Source organism: Drosophila subpulchrella, chromosome 2R (genome assembly GCF_014743375.2).
Source record: "Drosophila subpulchrella strain 33 F10 #4 breed RU33 chromosome 2R, RU_Dsub_v1.1 Primary Assembly, whole genome shotgun sequence".
Taxonomy (NCBI): Eukaryota; Metazoa; Arthropoda; class Insecta; order Diptera; family Drosophilidae; genus Drosophila; species Drosophila subpulchrella.
Window position 1 is genome coordinate 4171399 of NC_050611.1, and position 18356 is coordinate 4189754.

The following is an 18356-nucleotide window of genomic DNA, read 5'->3' on the forward strand; positions in this document are numbered from 1 at the left end:
ATAACTTTAAAAACTTTTTTTGAAATGTAAGAAATTTTTTTTTTAATTTACATTGTAAAACATGTCAAAAACAAACAAATTTTAAAAACCAAATTTTCGAGTTATATGAAATTCCTGCTCAGCTCTATCTACCATCTCTAGCGTTATCGTATCGCTTTTCAAATGTTCCGAGCTCCAGCTCCCCTCTGTGTGACCTCAAGTCAACAACACGGCGTCCACAAAACGCCCCGTGCTCCGCCTGCTCAGTAGCTGTTCCACCAAGAAGATGCCCGTTCAAGCCAAGATCGGACCCAGCATTCTCAATGCGGACCTGTCCAACCTAGCGGCGGAGTCCCAGAAGCTACTGGACAATGGAGCGGACTACCTGCATCTAGACGTGATGGACGGCACATTTGTGCCCAATCTCACCTTCGGTCACCCCATGGTCAAGAGCTTGCGCAACAAGATCAAGGTGAGTTTGCGGTCCCCAGAGCAAGATATCCACTTACACACTTCGTAATCCCATTCAGACGGCCTTCTTCGAGACGCACATGATGGTCCAGAACCCGGAGCAGTGGATAGCACCCATGGCCGATGCGGGTGTCAATCTCTACACGTTCCACATAGAGCCGGTGGAGGATGTGGAGAGGGTCAGCCGCCTGGTCCAGGAATCGGGCATGAAGGTGGGCCTTGCCATCAAGCCGGGAACAGAGGTGAGTTGAGGTTATGTTTTGAAAATCCTTATTTAAGGTATTGAACTAGTGGTACGGGATGGAATGGCTTTCAATGCTCCATTTTTTAAAGAACAAAAAAGTAAAGGCCCTGATGAAAGAAAATAAAGAAGAATTCTTTAAACTAGTTTTATAATCTCAAGTTATTGTTATTGTTATTGTTAGTGTGTCAGATTTTTATATGAAACAATTTTTCTATCTATGTATTTCAATTTCTTATTTACCTGGATACCTAATATTATTCATATATTTTTTACAAGCCAAGATCGCAAATCTTGAAACTGGTTGGTACGGGATGGAAAAGCTTTAAATGCCCCGGGATACCTAACATTATTATTATTATTATATATATTACTAGTTCATATGGGTGCACTTACATTATAGGTAAAAGACCTGGAGAAGTACATGAGCATTGCCGATCTTGTGCTAGTGATGACCGTGGAGCCTGGTTTCGGAGGACAATCTTTCATGGGCGACATGATGCCAAAGGTGGAGTGGCTGCGCGAGAACTATCCCAATCTGGACATCGAGGTGGACGGAGGAGTGGGACCCAAGACAATCGAGTGCTGTGCCAGGGCGGGAGCCAACATGATCGTCTCGGGAACGGCAGTGGTGGGAGCCTCCGATCAGAGGCAGGTCATTAAGGACATGCGCGAAGTGGTGCAGAGCTACCTCAATTAATGATGCATTTACCATAGCATTTTCGATGCATAGCATTAAGGCCCGTTTTCTCATCCTCTTGGTAAAAAAAAGTAGGTTTATACCCACAAATCGTATGAAAATGTACATTTAAAACTCTACTTTTAGCTTAGCATGGGGACGAGAAAACGGGATCAGGAAAAATTTATTAGTTAGGCGCAAAGTGTTGGCAAAATTGCAACAGCATGTTATTGGAGTTCCTTGGGAAACCGACTATTAAAAGACATTTACAATCTGATATGGTTTTATACATTTATTTTCCAACATTTATATAATATATGTGTGTAAGTATATATCATGTATTGTATGACATGTTGCTTTTAGCATTTAGTTGGTTATACGTGTCTGTGTGTAGTTTATGTAGTTACATTTAGGATACTGCACTTTCCCAGTTATTGTAGGACATTGCCTTATTGTCATGGTTATTCTCTCTTTGTTTTCCAAAATAAATGTTCAACAATATTCTCCGATTCGCATCAAAACTTCAAAATCTGAATGTAAAACTTTTCATAAATTCTCAATGCTTCCGATGCGCTTGTCCAGCTCACAGGAAAAAATTCAGTTTGTCTTTTATTGTCAAAGTTTGTTCATGTAAATTCTTCACAAAGTTCCGTCTGTGCATAAATAACAAGTGCTTCTCATCAAATGATCATCTTTAAACATTTAAATATAATATTCTGATACGTGAGTACACATACTATGATTCATTATTTTCGCGACACATGTAAATTCAACTAGTTTGTTAATCAGCTTCTTGTTTTTGGATTTTGCTACATTTTACACATAACTTTTCGCTACAATTTCTTTGTTTCTTTGGTTTTTTGGGGCTTGAGTATATGTAGTGTCCTCCCAAGCACATGGAGCATGCGGAACTGAATCGAATCCTTGGGGGCGATCCCCATTAAGCGCAGAAATTCAACTAGGATATGGGACTTGTGCGATTCTGAGTTTGCGTGTTGATTGTATGCGTATTGTACTTAGTAATTATCTATTCTGCTATTCATGCCACGTGTAAATTACTTCACTCACTCCACTCGCCAATGCTAAGCATTTTTACATCTACAATATATATAATATATGGGTTGTGTTCGATTTAGACTAAATGTACATAAAGCTAAGCGTTTTGATAGTAGCCTGGAGCATGGGGTGTATAAAAATAGCTCGCCATGATCCGTGTGATCGTAAATGCACGAGGGGAGTGAACCCCAGGAAACTGAAATGGTGAAAGTGTGGCTTACTGTCCAAGGCAACAGCTAGGGAGTCTTCGCCTGAGTTCAAACACAAACGGTATCGAACGGAGATGTTTCTGAAATCCCCGTGTGATTTATCACCAACGTTATTTCCTGATTTCAGGCACCTGTTGTTCTAAAACTTCTGGGGATTTCAGGAACCCACCGATATGTATGTTCATGCAGTGCACAATATCAAAGTAAGCATAATTTCTATGATATGGGTATATCTTTATAAGTATGTATTGTCCTGGATCTGTCCGCTGTACTCTGTCATTATAGTTAGTATGCTCGATCTAGAACAGCCCACAGATTTGTCTCGAGTATATTCTAAGCTTTCCACATTTCGCTTGGTAATATGCATGTATAAATTTAGACACCATCACATCTGCTTAATAGCTACTACTACAATATATATATAGAATATATGTATCCGTTATATGTATATTTCTTGTATATATTTCAGTTACATATTGGTTTGTGTTCATGTTCCGCTCAAAACATCGTGTGCCTTGTGTAATATGCGCTTCATTTAACCCCCCGTTAAGACTAGTAATACTTTTCCACTTGTAAACTGATTGTACAAAACATGCATATATATATGTTTAGGCATAGTATGTCCAACTAGAGCTAGTAGTTATCGGTTATACATTTGCAATCTCTTGTCTAAAGCATTTCAACAGGTTTTAGCTAGAAACGATAAGTTAAAAACATCGAGCTGCGGAATGCCGGCCAAATTTGGTTTCCGGTTCCGACTCGAAAACAATATCAAAGCTGTACACATCGCGAAGCTCAAGTGTGTGTTCGTGTATTTTGTGTGTGTTGAAACAACCAATTTTGAGTCTTTAGTTACGCGTATTTTACATTCATTTTCGTGCGATTCCTCTGCAAAATAGTAGTGCCTACAAATTGTTGCACGCTAGCATTTCTATCTTCTAGATGGAACACCAGGGTTATGGATGTGTGGGGATCGCAATCAGGGCGTTACCTTGAGCTTCGGCTAAAGCGGCCAGTCTAAGTGGGGCGTGACAAACGAGTTGCGTTGGCGTGTAAATAGTTCTAAATATTAAGTTACATTGACATGTCCACTATCGAAGCGTGTATATCTTCTGTAGTTCACCGCATAAATAGTACGATTCGTATGCTATGTGTATAAGTATATTCCTTCTGACCTCCTTACTGACATCTGCCATTTGATATTATACCATTCTTTTTGTGTTCTTTAAAGCTGAAACCCACGCATTTTAGTTACATATTATTTTCATGACTTATAGCTAGATACAATTTTCTTGCTTATTGTGCATTTCTCATTATTGTCAACTGCACTTTCTTATTGTTGGATAGATTCTGTGTTTTAAGACAGCGTATTTGGAGAGGAGCTTACGGCTACGTCCATCAAATGCCCAAGATCAGCAAATTTTCCTTGTTTTTCTTTGGTTTAGTTATAGTTACACATTTTCTACAATTGATTTGCTTATTTACTGGTTTAATTGTCAACACTCAATAGCTGTGATTCTACTATTTATACTTCACAATATTTTTCAGAGTTTCTCTTCGTTTATCATTTAATTTAGCTTCCTCCGAAGTAATACCTATAATAATACAAGTTTCATTTTCTCCGAAACTTTTCAACACAAAATTCAGCTACAAAATCGAATTATTGTCTGGGTTTCGGGGTATTTAGACACAATTATCAAGTGGTTAGATATCGGGTACATAACGGTTATCTTGGGTTTACTTGTAAATATATAAATCGCGTTATATTGACATATAGTTGCACCCACTTTGGGTTAATTACTTCCGTCTGCCTGGGTTATTAATTTCCTTGGATTTTACATGGGTTCATAAAAATCTCTTTGTAAAAAAATTGACAAATAAATTCGGCAAATTGACACATGATTATGTTGCCCAAATCGGTGTTAGCCGGATGGCTAATACCCTAAGTTCAGTAGCAAAATATATGTATGTATCCTACAGGATCCATCGGTTCTGTGTTTTGTTGTTTTATATGTTTAGTACTTTGTGCAATCGTTTCGTGGATATGCTCGGTTCCAGTGAGACTTGACTCTGGCTCTACTCGTGAGTTTTCATCTTCCTCGTGGCCAGGATTAGTTTTTGGACGATGTCCTGGAGTGGGTGAAGTGGTGGGGCTTGCCCTCGTGCATCGGGTCAGTGGCTATTTTGGACAGGATGTCGGGTCCACCCGGATGCAGGTCGTACTTGTTCACCCGATCCTCGTTGATGGGACGTGTGTGCTTCGCGATCTGCTCCTGTATCCAGGGCACATACTGCACCACATTGGCATACACGCCGGGCAGACGGGGATGGGCACACATAATGCCCCAGGACACGATGCCGCCCACGAACCAGCGATCCTTCTCCCCCGGATACGGACACAGCAGCGGACCACCCGAATCGCCCTGGCATTTGGATTGTGTTCATATACATATGGTGAGTTTGATGATTGAGTAAGACTCACCTGACAGGCATCCTTGCCGCCATCGTCGAATCCGGCACACACCATGCCCTCCGACACGGTCAAGTTGTCCAGCCACTCGTCGCACTGGTTACGCGTGATGATGGGCACCTGCACCTCGTTCACTATAAACTCGTACGTGGACTTGGCTGTGGGTTAAAGGAGAGTGATTTGTCTTGTACTTAGTACGGAAATCTCTATAATCCACTCACGATCCTTGTCCTCCCGCTTGCCCCATCCGATGACGGTGCACAGGGTGCCAGGATGCAGATTCCTCACGCTCGGTGGCGGCAAACAAACAGGTAAAAGGTGCTCATGGAAGGCAACACGTGTGGAGAGCTGCAGGGTTATCCGAAATAAATTTAGATTAGAATAAACTAAATGTAAAACTTAACCCCACCTGAAAGAGGGCTATGTCATTGTCGTGGGCAATGGCCATATTGTACTGCGGATGGGGAATGACAGCCTTGACCTTGACCTTCTGACCCGAGTAGGTGAAGGAGTTGCGACGCGTTACTCCCAGCTGAATGGTCCAGTCCTCCAAGTCGATCACGCTATAGCTGTTAATCGAAAGGAAGTTTTAAATAATAAAGTTATAGACATTTCCCGAGCACAACTCACTTTCCCACGCAGTGCGAGGCTGTAAGCACCCATTGATCCGATATAAGGACGCCGGCGCAGTAGAAGATCTTCTCCGGACCGCCCAAAATGGCGGCCAGGAATGGCCAATTGCCGGGACTTGCCTGGGTTCCTCCTATGATCCGCCTCGAAGGCTTGTGCCTACCCCGCTTTACTCGGCCGCACTCTGAAATACAAAGAGGTAGAGGTATAGTGATGATTTCTCTGCAGGATTACCCACCATAATTGGAGCATGTAAGCTCGGCCATCGGATAGTCTTCCGACTTCTTGCAGTTGGCGAACTCTTGCATCAAGGTTGACTTCCTCTTAGCGTACATCTTCCAAATGTCAGTGGACACATTCACAGAGGCCAGAAGCGGGCGATGAGTACGTTGGGTCAGGACACTGGTGGCATTCACTGCCGAGTAGCCCAGAATGGAGCAAACAGCGCTGGGCGAGACCGCCCGATCCCAGTTCTTCACACAAGCGGGCATCCACTGCCGCTGACCGATGCGATAGACCTCCAGAACCCCAGTGCCCACATCGCCATTCCGTTCGCTTAGCCTCACTGGGAAGGATTTGGAAAAATGGTTAGGTTCCACCAGGGATGATGAGCTCCTAACTCACGGCAATTGCGCTCATCCTGGCCGTAGGGACAGTCGATGATCCCGTCGCATATGTGCTTCGTACCGATGCACTGGCTATCCCCGCAGTAGATCTCATCCGGACCGCATCGTTCGCACGAGGCCTCGTCCGCCTGGTCCATGCAGTCCAGGTGGCCATCGCACACGTACTCCTGCGGCAGACAGCGGTTCTGGTCGCACTGGAAGCCATCGCACTTGGGATGCGTGGCGGCCTTCATCACCTCGCGGACCTCATCCACACCAACGCAATCCTCGGGACTGGGAAAGTCCTTGAAGAGCTTGCAGTTCAGGTACTCCGGAAGACTCAATCCGAATACGTCGAAAAAGAAGCCACAGCGGCGCATCGTCTCCGTGCAGAGGGTCTTACAAGGTGGCACAGTGGCACTGTGAGAGATCGGGATCATCATTACTAAATCGATTCTTGGTAATTGAAAAGTAAAGACTGTAATAACTGAAAAGTTTTATGATATTTGGAATGAGATTACTAGAGATATCTTTAATATTTGGTATTGGTGTTTTTTGGCATTAACTATGACTAACATTACTAAAAAATTGTATAATATTTGGAAAGAATAGGATGGAAAGATGAAAAATGCAAAAAAAAAGTTTAGCGTTTGGAAGAATAAAACCAACATTTTTAAAAATATATTGATTATTCGGGAAGATGTCATGACTCATGTCTATTGATAAGACAAAAAGTAATAAAAACAGATTAAATATTGGGAACATTCCCTATTTTAATTAGAATTACTAAATGTATTTAAAACATTTGAAAAGATAAGACTCAAAATATAGAACTAAATGTACATTTAATATTTGGGATAATGATTACTATTTCTTGACCCCAAGAAAGGTTTCTAGATTAAACTCACCCGCTCTGGCCGCACTTGGGCACAAAAAGCGTGCAGAGAAACAGGGACACCAGCTCGTAGCACCTCACATCCACCAGGGCTTCATAGGAATCCAAGTCCTTCAATCAATTTGAGTTAATACAACCTCAGTATAAGTAAATCTATCCCCATAATTACCGTTTGCGTCTCCAGCTGGCCAAAGTGACCGATGTAGTTGGGGAACACGGTGTAGTTGTAGGGGATCTGGGGACCCTGACAAAAGCGCACAATGATGGGCAGGCAAGTGCCTGGGGCTGGATTCTTGCCGAAACTCGTAGTGTCCTCCACATGGATCGTATTGATGATGGTCTTGTTGACGAACTTGATAGTTGGATAGGCATTAAAGTAGGCGGCCAGACCCCCGGCGATGGCCAGCAGGGCGAAGGCGTTGATCAGGATCTGGAACAGGCGGAACTTCAAGCGGCCGTTGGTGATGTACGGATTGGAGCTCTTCCGCCGGTTGATAATCTAAAATGATATGATATGATGATATAAGATCTCTTTACTTTTTGTTGGTCTTTTGGTTTACCTGGTGCTGCAAGGACATGGTGTGCGGTGCTCCATTCTGGAAGCGCACTATGGTCTGCAGGCTGCTGGGCTGGCCAGCCGTCTTGTGGAGCGGCGAGATCGTCTGCGGCGGCTCCAACTCCTCAATGGGCTCGTGCTGCACTCCCTGGCGGCACACAATCGGAGCAGGAGCTAAAAGAGGAGTACTCTTGTGAGAAGGCTCGGTATTGGAATGGTTCTAACACTTACCACTGCACAATCGCTTGGCGGACAAGGAGGGCAGCAGCGGCGCCTCCATGAGCTTGGGATTGTAGCCCGGACTGGACGTCTGACTGAAGCTGTCGCTCGAGATGGTCGAGTCTTGGCGGAAATTGATCTTGCCCCTGGGCGGCGGCACTGCGGGAGCCTGCTTGCCACTTCCGGTGGAGGATCCTCCCAAAAATCGCGTTGGTGCCAAATCCATGAGAGGAGTCTGTCGCTGGGCGGAGCCGGGAGCATTGGACTTGCGGCTCGATCCCAGCAGTGGCACCTCCATCAGCTTGGAGTTGTAGCCCGGACTGGAGCTGATCGAGTAGCTGTCGCTGGACAGAGTGGAGTCCTGGCGCTGCTGCATCCGTGGATAGGTGATGGGTGGCGGCTTGTTGCTGCGGACCAACTTGTTCCGCACCGTCAACGGAGGAGGCGGATGACCCCTTGAGCCCGAATCCACCAGATCAAAGACATTGGCCTGGCGCAATGGTGGCTCCGGAGGCCCTGGACGTTTGGTAGTTGAGTCGGTAGACGGCATTGTTGCCGGGCATGTCCCTGACATCGATGACATAGTGCCACTGGAAATGGTGCTGGATCCTGCTGAGGCGGCGGACGAAGTGGAGGCCGATGCCGAGACACTGCTGGGTTCCTTGGAGGAGGAGCTTTGCGATTGGGTCTCGCCCACCGAGTTGTTGCTGTTCCCGCTGCCCTTTAGAGGAGGTGGCTGCTTGCGAGCAGGAACCACTGGTAACTTGGAGCCATCAGCTCCTCCGACTCCTAGTCCTCCTCCGCTGCTGATAATGCTGCCGTTGTTATTATTACTGGCCGGATAAAGGGGCAATCCCAGGCTGGTATTATTGTTGTTCAGCTTGTGCATGGCATCTCGGTAAGCATCCCTGGAATCCCTGGCCAAAGGTGAGTCAATTGAGCTGGACATGGGCTTCTCGTCGAGAGAGGACTGTGTGTCCACCGAGGAGAAACGACTGCGAAAGTCCACGCTGGTGGAGCTGCTAGCGAAACGCTCGCTGTGCCCGCCCAGCGATGAGCCATAGGCCGAGTCCACGGTGCTGCTGGAGGAGCGCTGCGCTCGCTTGGCCATGTGGCTCAGGCCGGAGTAGCGTCCGGCCAGATAGCCGGCGACCTTGACTGGCGTGGAGGTTAGCGACTCATCGAACACGGAGTTCTCCAGACTCATGCGGTCGTCATCGGAAATCCCATCGGCATCCGCATATCCGGGCGCAGGACGTGTGGCTATGTCAACAAGCAGCGCTGATTGCAGACCAGCTCCTCCTCCGTCGCCCGATCCCCGAGCCACTGCCTCTGTGGTCACGTTCGTTGGCTGCGGATAAACAAACACTGTGCCCGTGCCCGTGCCCGTGCCATGGGCGCCTTCCTGTCCGCCAGCCGAAGGAGGAAGTGGAAGTGGGTGGGGCGTGGACGCCTGCCAGGCGGACTTGCCGCGCAGAAGGCGACGCGGAATGGGCGGTGGGGGCGTCACCGGGGTGTCCACCCGCTGTTGGTGCTGCTGGATCTGCTGGTGGAACTGCCTGCCTCCTGCGGTGGCCATGGCCGCCCCCTGGTGCGCTGACTGGCCATATTTCTGCTCCGTCATGTTTACCTGCCGGCGGGAAAATGAGAAAATTCGAGGAAAAAGGACTGTGAGACATGGCTGGGCAAATACAGTGGAAATCATTCGGGGGAATTGCATAAGAGCAAACATGAAAAATGACTCATTTTTCTCAGAACTTCTTCATAATTAAACTGCACATTTTGTATCAATAAAATCTGAAATTTCTCTGGAATTGAGAACATTTTTAATGAAATCTGCGTTTACCCAATTAGACGGAAAAATCTTGAAAATTCAGGTGTGCTTTTGATTGATGTTAAGTAAATTTATTCGTCATTTATATGATATTGATATTTCTTTCTTAGAGTTTTAAATATAATAAAATGACTGACAAATCGTGTAAAATCATTAGCTTTAAAGTTCTTTTTTAAACCTAATTAGAGAAATATTACATTTCTCAATGGGAAAATTCAATATTTTATAGTCTGGGATTTTTTTTCCACGGTAATGTTTATTCCTACGATCTCCTACTGTGGCAATATTATCCAGTGGCAATATTCTGCATTTTAAGCCCCTGCCAGGTGCAGAGGATGATGGTGGGGGACAGGGACTAAGCCCTCGCTAAGCCGAGTGCAGAAATCCCGACGCGGCCCCGGAAAGTAAAATCGCAAATAACTTTGTGCGGATTTGGGGGCCCTGCCTCAGAATGTATCCGGAACAGGCGGAGTGGTTTTGGCTGCCGTCATCATCGATCTTTTGAGTCATGCAAAGTCAGAAAAACTTTACGGAAATCCCGCGGACGCTAATCTTCACTAGAAACTCTCCTCTCTGCAACGTCAGCCAAATAATGCAAACAATGAGGAGCACGGAATAATATTTATACCATTAAATCCTCAGTAGTTGCTACCTCTTTAAAACTTTAAAAAATTGTTGGGCACTAATGCTATTGCACCAAAAAAAAAACAATTTGTTCAGAAAATGCTATAAGCTTTTGACTGCTGTTAATTGCATACCACATTTTATTATACTGCATTTCTCTCGTACTATTAAAAGTAAATGCTTATATTAATGGCAGAATACTGCCCGATTTCAATAGCTGGGAGCTTAAATTGCGTTGGAAGTAAATATAATCTTTCAGGAACACTCATTAAACTTCTGACGTGTACCTATTTTGGTTTCCTATAATGTTCATGAACTACAATTCTGGTGTAATGCTATATGAGGAAGCTTGTGATGGTTATTATTGTCATTTTCGTTTTAAAAGGTAACATTTATTAAATTTCAGTTGAACGAAAAGTCAAGCGACTAGGAACTAGAAAATTAACAAGAAAGGAAACTAACTTCGGAAAGACAAAGTTTCAACACCCTTGTAGGTCGTTCCATTGGGAGTACTGTATATACAGATCTTTCCGATTTTCATAAAACTAAAAACAACTTACAAAAATAATAAGATTAGGTTCCACTTCAGTATACTATCGTATATATTTACCAAAAACGAAATATAACGGTCTTTATATTTTTTGACATTATTATCCCGTCTTTATCCGATAACAAAAATGTTTTTTCTTCGAAATTTTAATAGAATTATGTTCCCAAGAGTAGAAGTCAATATGTCAAAAAACACCTAAGTTAAATTTTGTTTTCCATTTCTTAAAAAATATTATTTGGATCATTCCTATGGGAGCTATAGGATGTAGTTATACCTGCAACAGAAATAAGACTTTTGGGCAGGTTTCATACCGATAGCTTTAAAGCTGAGAGAATGGTTTGCGTAGAAACGGATGGACGGTCAAGGCCAGATAGACTCGCCTAGTGATGCTGATAAAGAATATATATGTATACTTTTTAGAGTCGATAACGTCTCCCTCACTACGTTGCAAACTTCTGACAGAAATCATTAACCCTATGCAAGGGTATAAAAACAAAATGTTGAACCTTATATTGCGCAGCTTTCGCCAAAAATATTACAAACTTCCTTTTTTACTATTTTTGTAACATTTCCTAGTTTCCTGAATAAAAAACGTGGGATTAAAGGAGCCAGTGAAATACATTACATTAAATCCTTGTTGTACACAAGATTTACAGAATAAAAAGGTGCATTTTTTGGTCTATCTTGAACTGAAACAATCTTTCTTTCCCCCAAATGTCGGACAAACATGTTTCTGGACACCCCCGAATATGTTTTATTTCCACTATTTCACTACTATAGTTGTATATCAATCTTACTTAACTTTAAGATCAAAATCAAAATATAAGGATTTAAGCTGGCATTTGGTAATATGGCTTCGGAAGGTACCCTTTTTTCCAACAAGGGCTAAAGCTCCTGCCTCATGACCTGCTAGCCACTTCCCCAGGCAACACATTCCATTAGGTATATCAGTTCCCCCAAAAATGAACAGTTTTCCCAATCTGCTTACTTATTGTTCTTGAATTGAGAACATTCATTCTTAAAAACCGTGTAAGTATATTTTGGTTTCAATGTTCTCAATATTAGTACAAAATATTGAGAGGAGAAAAGTTTAAATTGAGTTTTTTTTAACAACTTTTTGAAGAGTATACTCCACTGACTGGTCTAATAGTTTAGTTGTTGAGATAAAGAATGTAAATACCGAAAATTCAACTTGATTCAAGCACATTGTAAGTATTTTCAACATAAAAATCGTTTTTTTTTTTAAGAACACTATAAATCAGATGAGAACGTCAGAATTCTCTCTGTGTATACTGTACATATGGATGTATCTATCAATCGCTACTTACAAGCATTTCGGTGGCTGCCTGGGACAGCTGCGACGGCTTCTGCTTGTCCTCGAGCATGGGATAGTAGTGGGAGGAGTGTCGCCGCACGATGCTGTTGCTGGTGGAGATGTTGCTGCTGTCCCCGGTGTTGCTGCTGTCGCCGATGTTGCTGCAGTTGCTGGGCAGTGGAAGCAGGGTGACCGACTTGCACTGCTCCTGCTGCTTGTCGTAGAAGTCCAGCAGGGAGTTGAGCGGCAGCGCCAGGCTCGAGGCACGCTCCGATCTGCATTTATAGATCCCATTATCATCTGGTATCCAAGATGGTTAGTATATAGTCTCACCTGGAGCGACTCCGCCGGTCTGCCACCGAGGTCGTCTGATGCTGATGGTCCTGGGAGACGCTCAGAAATTGTTTATTCATATCGAGTGCGTTCATGACTTAATCGTCGTGATTTGGCGGAAACAATCTGCAAGTTCAGTGGGCAATCGGATTGGATTAATCGGGCTGGCCATACAAATGTGATCCGCATGCGAAAATCGCCGGCCTCTTCTTTTTGTTTTAGGCTTGCGTTGTACATGCCGTGCATACTAAAAGAGAACTGCTCTATACGGAATACTAAATACAAAGTACGGAATCCTGAATCCTGAATACCCAAACAGGCCAAATAAATATCGGTCATGCAAATAGCTGCGGGAACTTTTGGCTTTAGGAACCGAAATCAATTACACAATGGCAACTCACTCACTCACACACGTTTGCCCGCTCACGTGACAATAGATCGCACAAAAAGTCCCAGTAAATGCATTTTGTGTCTGTGTGCTTTATATATGTATTATGTTGCCATATATATTGATGCCATCGGAATAGGGCCAAGCAATTTGGCCTTTTGTGTCTAATGGATGCCATTAGTCGGCTCGCAGCACAATAGAGCCCCACTATCCCCATCCTGATGTTCATATTGTGTGGCCGAAAACAAATTTAGCCACTCTGCACCGGAGATGACAAAATTGGAAGTGAGTTGGTTTCAGAGCCCATCGGGCGCGGGTAAATGTAGTTAGTTAATTTGAATTATAGTTCGAATCTAGTGATTCCTCTTGAGGCACTTAACAAACCATTATCAGAAAATTTAGATTTCCAACGCTATAATAATAATAAATATTGATAACCAGATCATCTTATATACTTATATATATATACTTACCCGGCGATTTGTTTTATTGTTTACGAATTGTCAGCATTTATTATAAAAAAAATTTAAATATGAACGGAAATCAAAAACAATTCACTGTAGTTCACCCCATGATCTTTATACCCGTTACTCGTAGAGTAAAAGGGTATACTAGATTCGTCGGAAAGTATGTAACAGGCAGAAGGAATCGTTTCCGACCCCGCAAAGTGTATATATTCTTGATCAGGATCACTAGCCGAGTCGATCTATCAGTGTCCGTCTGTCCGTATGAGCGCTGTGATCTCGGAAACTATAAGAGCTACTGGGATTAGGCATGCAGATTCCTGAGATTCATGCGCAGCGCAAGTTTGGTTCAGCAGGGTGCCACGCCCACTCTAACGCCCATAAACCGCAAACTGTGGCTCCTACAGTTTTGGTTCTGGAATAAAAATTTTTACTGAAATGTATTGTTCTCATCAATACCTATCGATTGCCCCAAAAAAGGTTTGCCACGCCCACTCTAACGCCCATAACGCCTAAATCTGGCTACAGCCCACATAACCATATATTAAGATTGCAGGTAGGTGGCGCATTTCAATCTCGCTTTGCTGCTTGCATATCTCCATTTCCCTTTGGTCCCTTTAGCTGAGTAACGGGTATCTGATAGTCGAGTTACTAGACTATAGCGATATCACTTGTTATACCCTCTGCAAGGGTATAATGATTTCAGTCAGAAGTTTGCAACGCAGTGAAGGAGACGTTTCCGACCCGACGTTTCGAGTACAATGACTAGACGAGTCGATGTAGCCATGTCCGTCTGTCCGTCTGTCCGTCCGTTTCTACGCAAACTAGTCTCTCAGTTTTAAAGCTATCAGGCTGAAACTTTCCCAAAAGTCTTCTTTTTTTTTGCAGGTAGTATATAAGTCGGAACCAGCCGGATCGGACAACTATATCTTATAGCTCCCATAGGAATAATCGGAAAAAAAAATTGTGCAAGAATATTTCTTTGGTGTTTTTAAACATATAACCTCTTACGCTTGGAAATAACATATTTTAATTAGTTCTGATTTTCGGATTTAATTTTATCAAAATCGGACGACTATATCATATAGCTGCCATAGGAACGATCGGAAAATTGGTGGGAAAATAATATGAAACAAATTATAGCTTCAGTGTTTTTTAACATATAACCTCCTACGCTTGGAAATAACATTTTTTAATTATTTCAGAATTTCGAATTTAATTTTATCAAAATCGGACGACTATATCATATAGCTGCCATATAGCTGAGCGATCGGAAAATTGGTGGGAAAATAATATGAAACAAATTATAGCTTCGGTGTTTTTTGACATATTATCTTATACTGTTGGGAATATCATTTTTTGTATTTTTTAATTTATTAATTATAACTGCAAGGGTATACACACTTCTGCTTGCCGAAGGTAACTTCCTTTCTTGTTTTTTCTTCATCTCTCTGATAAGACTTAGGAATGCTGACCAAATTTATTTCAGTTTGATTTTGCCTATCGTGAGATGAAGTCTTTCTGTTGCGTTCTTTTGATTACCTTTTTCCATAGCCAAACGGCTTCTTCCCAATTTCTGGAGGAACACTGTGGAACTTCAATTCGACCCAAAATTAACGGTGGCACAAACGCAAAAGAAAATGATGCCAGCTGGATGGCAGCCATAAAAAATGCCACGCATTTTTTGTGTGGCGGAACGTTGATTCATAGAAGTTCGTATTTTTATATATAGCTACGCTAGCGAGATAATGTTCATATATGTATATGTATTTATATATAATAATTAATCTTTTAATGCAGGCTGGGTTTTGACTGCAGCACATTGCTTGAATAACGACTACAAGCTGTAAGTAGTAACCTTAAAATAGAGTCTTCACACCAAAAGACATTTCTTAAAATAGTTGCATTTGCTTCAAAGTCTATTAATCATGTCTACATTTGCCCTTCATCAAGATCTATAATCTACCAAAGAAATCAATGCGGAACATAGGGAATTTTAACTGGCCTCTTTTACGTATTAGTAAATTTTAATGAAACCTTAAGATCATTGCGAAACTCCTTAATCTAAATATACAATTTATTGTTTATTTTTATTATTATTATAAAATCTACCATTAGATTGGACTGCCCTAATATAAAAATGTACATATCTGTACATCTGATCTTCATCAGACTGGATTTATTTTAAACATTCCTAAACATCCTTAATATCATTTAATATAAAAATGTATTATTTAAATTACAGATTCGTAAATTTGGGGGCATACAAAAAGAACACTCCCATCGCCAGACACCAAGTCAGTAAATACATTATGCACCCTGAATTCAATGGTAGGCTGAATGATATAGGCCTGCTTAAACTATCAAACAGAGTCGAGTACAATGGTATGTAAACTAAATATCCATCCGATATCGTTTTTAATTCACTTCACCGCAGCCCATATTCAACCAATTTGTATTTTTTTGGATAAGAATATCAAGTCTCAAGTAGAGAATCTAAAAACGTTTAATGCCTTTGGCTGGGGCCATAAGAACGGCACTGAAAGCGAAATTCTTCAAACCATCATTCTGTACCAGAAAACCCTTCAAGAGTGCAACAACGAATTCAAGGTACCTCATAGATGGAGTCAGATCTGCGCAGGAAGCACGAATGGCGACACCTGTCTGGGCGATTCTGGAGGTCCATTGACAACTAGTATAAGCAATGGTCAAAATAATGATCTTGAAGTACAGCTCGGGATCGTAAGCTACGGGAATTATTCCTGCAATGGATTGGGAGTGTATACCGATGTGACAAGCTTCGTCGATTGGATTCAGACAACCATTTATAATTATGATGCCCCAAACGCCCGACAACCAACCCCAGGAGTCCCAACTGTTCCTGTGGTTCAAGTGATTCCTCCGACAGTTCATCCAGTGGTTTATCCGGATCCGGTTCTACAAAATTTTCCGTTACCGATGTGGAATAGAGGCTGCAGTGAATATAACATGACATCGGTCTTGCGGCCTACCATTTATGGACCTGGTTTTGAGGGCGTCGGCGTGCTTATTACAGAGCGTGAGTATCAATTTCGCTGATATAAATTATAATTTGGCGCTTTCGAAGTTAATCAAACTTTAAAGGCCATTAATAAACTTCCAATTCACTATCTCAGTTTGGATCTAAAATAAAATAATTGCATTTACAGAATTCGTCGTCACCATTGCCACGGACTTGCCAGAAAATGCCGCCTCTTTGTAAGTTGTCTTCAAGGGAGGTAGGGTCTTTGTTATAACCTAATACATTTTTGAATTATCCCCAGAGATGTGTTAGTAATGATGCAAGAAAACTATGCGGTATTCAGAGTTGACTCGGTTTTAAAGCACCCAAAAAATACGGATGGTTTCAAGAATGATATAGCACTACTAAAACTGATTGGAGCGGTGGATATCAAAGGTATAATTATTTTTTTGAGTCTACCGTCTTGCCTACAGAGTTTTCTTTTCCAGATGGCATCAAACCGATTTGTCTAGCAAATATAGGGTTCTCTGACGAGGCTTCACCATTTCTTTTTGACCAAGCGACAAGTAAAGGATTTAGCGTTGGGCTCTTGAACAGCCGAATGTGTTCATATTATACCGGATCCGTTATCGATGGAACTCAATTTTGTGTGGAAGTTCCTCCCGAGATAGGTCAGTCCTACCAGAAGCGTGGAGACATTCTGGTAGCACCCATGAGTACATATGGTAGAACACGTAACTATTTGTTGGGAATTTATAGCTATTCATCTGAAGGCATTCTTGTATTTACAAATGTTATGAAATTTACGAATTGGATCATTGCTACCATAAATACGGAATTAAGTGGTCAACATTTCGCTTATTTAGTTTAATGAAATCCGGATTGATCAGATCATGTAATCAGATATGAAGTAATTTTTTAAAAAAATGCTTTTTCCTTAAATAAACAGGTTTATTTTTTAATTATTTGGTGTACTTATTTTTATAAAGATAATATGAGCGTTCTTCACTACGTGTACGGTTGTTTTGGAGTCTGGCACTAAAAGAACCTCATTAGTTTTTGTGCGCACTCCCAGCATGAGCAATTCATCTATCTATCTAAACCACTACTTGTACATCTACATCTTTACTTGTAAAGTAAAAGGCTATATTGTAATCGTGGAAAAGTATGTAATAGGTAGAAGAAAACATCTCAGACCCCATACATATATACTTGATCAGGATCACAAAAAAATTTTAACTGAAATATATTAGTTTCGTCCATACCTATCGACTTACCTAAAATTGATTTGTAAATTCTAACATAAGCAAACCCGACTCAGTCAAGTCAAATTTCCCCCGAAAGACAAATCTCGGTGTCACAGAAACCGGTTCAAAAATAAGTACACGAATTAACAACCAAAAAGTATGTTTTGAAAAAAATGTTACTAGGATCAGACCAAATTCACCCCTAAACTCTATAGATTCTGTGACACTGACGGTTTTGGTTGGTTGGTTTCCAAACCAACCGTTCCCAAAAATCGTGGAAGTATAATGGATACTACAGTACATGCTGACAGTATTACTAAAAGGTTTTTGCCTCGCTCATTACCTTCTTATAAATAATACCCTAAATACCAGACAGACCAAACATCAAACACAACGTTTTTAAGAGCGATGTGCCCTTCACGACTTCCGAACAACTAGTGCCCGTAAATGTGAGCCAGGAGCTACAGGTAATGTGACTTTCGAACATATGGGGCCCAAATCGACAATGTGCAACTATGACCTACTTAAATCAGTTCTCGAGAGAGGGCGAGGCGGTGGTCAACAGGTGAATTAACGCAGCGTAGAATCTA

General features: G+C 42.2%; 3 protein-coding genes across 4 annotated transcripts in view; 2 read left to right on the plus strand and 1 right to left on the minus strand.

The window, feature by feature from the left end:
- The first annotated feature begins 130 nt into the window (after positions 1–130).
- Positions 131–1647, plus strand: LOC119549161 (ribulose-phosphate 3-epimerase). 2 transcript variants are annotated; one of them, XR_005219387.1, is made up of 4 exons: positions 266–451; positions 510–692; positions 1095–1462; positions 1518–1647. XR_005219387.1 is itself a non-coding variant. In XM_037856948.1 (3 exons), exons 1-3 carry the CDS (start codon positions 266–268, stop codon positions 1389–1391), a joined length of 666 nt encoding a protein of 221 aa, XP_037712876.1. In that variant the 5' UTR covers positions 131–265; the 3' UTR covers positions 1392–1647. The 2 variants fall into 2 exon arrangements, 1 of the variants encoding a protein (XP_037712876.1); XM_037856948.1 differs by having other exon boundaries at positions 131–451; positions 1095–1647.
- The window catches only part of LOC119549159, a 28295-nt gene continuing 11586 nt past the window's right edge, over positions 1648–18356 (minus strand). Inside the window, exons 2-14 of the mRNA XM_037856946.1 lie at positions 12667–12792; positions 12347–12608; positions 8023–9640; positions 7796–7965; positions 7405–7734; positions 7249–7346; positions 6360–6760; positions 5974–6300; positions 5736–5919; positions 5515–5674; positions 5327–5453; positions 5118–5263; positions 1648–5058 (exon numbers count right to left, since the gene is read on the minus strand). Coding sequence (XP_037712874.1) covers positions 4747–5058; positions 5118–5263; positions 5327–5453; positions 5515–5674; positions 5736–5919; positions 5974–6300; positions 6360–6760; positions 7249–7346; positions 7405–7734; positions 7796–7965; positions 8023–9640; positions 12347–12608; positions 12667–12761 — 4230 coding nt within the window. The 5' untranslated portion in view covers positions 12762–12792 and the 3' untranslated portion in view covers positions 1648–4746. The remainder of the gene's footprint in view (positions 5059–5117; positions 5264–5326; positions 5454–5514; positions 5675–5735; positions 5920–5973; positions 6301–6359; positions 6761–7248; positions 7347–7404; positions 7735–7795; positions 7966–8022; positions 9641–12346; positions 12609–12666; positions 12793–18356) is intronic.
- On the plus strand, positions 15029–17481 carry LOC119549160 (acrosin-like). The gene is made up of 7 exons (XM_037856947.1): positions 15029–15230; positions 15319–15364; positions 15764–15903; positions 15956–16576; positions 16707–16755; positions 16821–16954; positions 17008–17481. Exons 1-7 carry the CDS (start codon positions 15029–15031, stop codon positions 17388–17390), a joined length of 1575 nt encoding a protein of 524 aa, XP_037712875.1. The 3' UTR covers positions 17391–17481.

Coding starts and splice junctions, on each gene's coding strand:
- LOC119549161 (XM_037856948.1), top strand. CDS start 266: ATGCCCGTTCAAGCCAAGATCGGACCCAGCATTCTCAATGCGGACCTG. Junction 452..509: donor GCTTGCGCAACAAGATCAAG/GTGAGTTTGCGG, acceptor AATCCCATTCAG/ACGGCCTTCTTCGAGACGCA. Junction 693..1,094: donor CCATCAAGCCGGGAACAGAG/GTGAGTTGAGGT, acceptor CTTACATTATAG/GTAAAAGACCTGGAGAAGTA.
- LOC119549160 (XM_037856947.1), top strand. CDS start 15,029: ATGAAGTCTTTCTGTTGCGTTCTTTTGATTACCTTTTTCCATAGCCAA. Junction 16,577..16,706: donor CGGCGTGCTTATTACAGAGC/GTGAGTATCAAT, acceptor TTGCATTTACAG/AATTCGTCGTCACCATTGCC. Junction 16,955..17,007: donor TGGAGCGGTGGATATCAAAG/GTATAATTATTT, acceptor TTTCTTTTCCAG/ATGGCATCAAACCGATTTGT.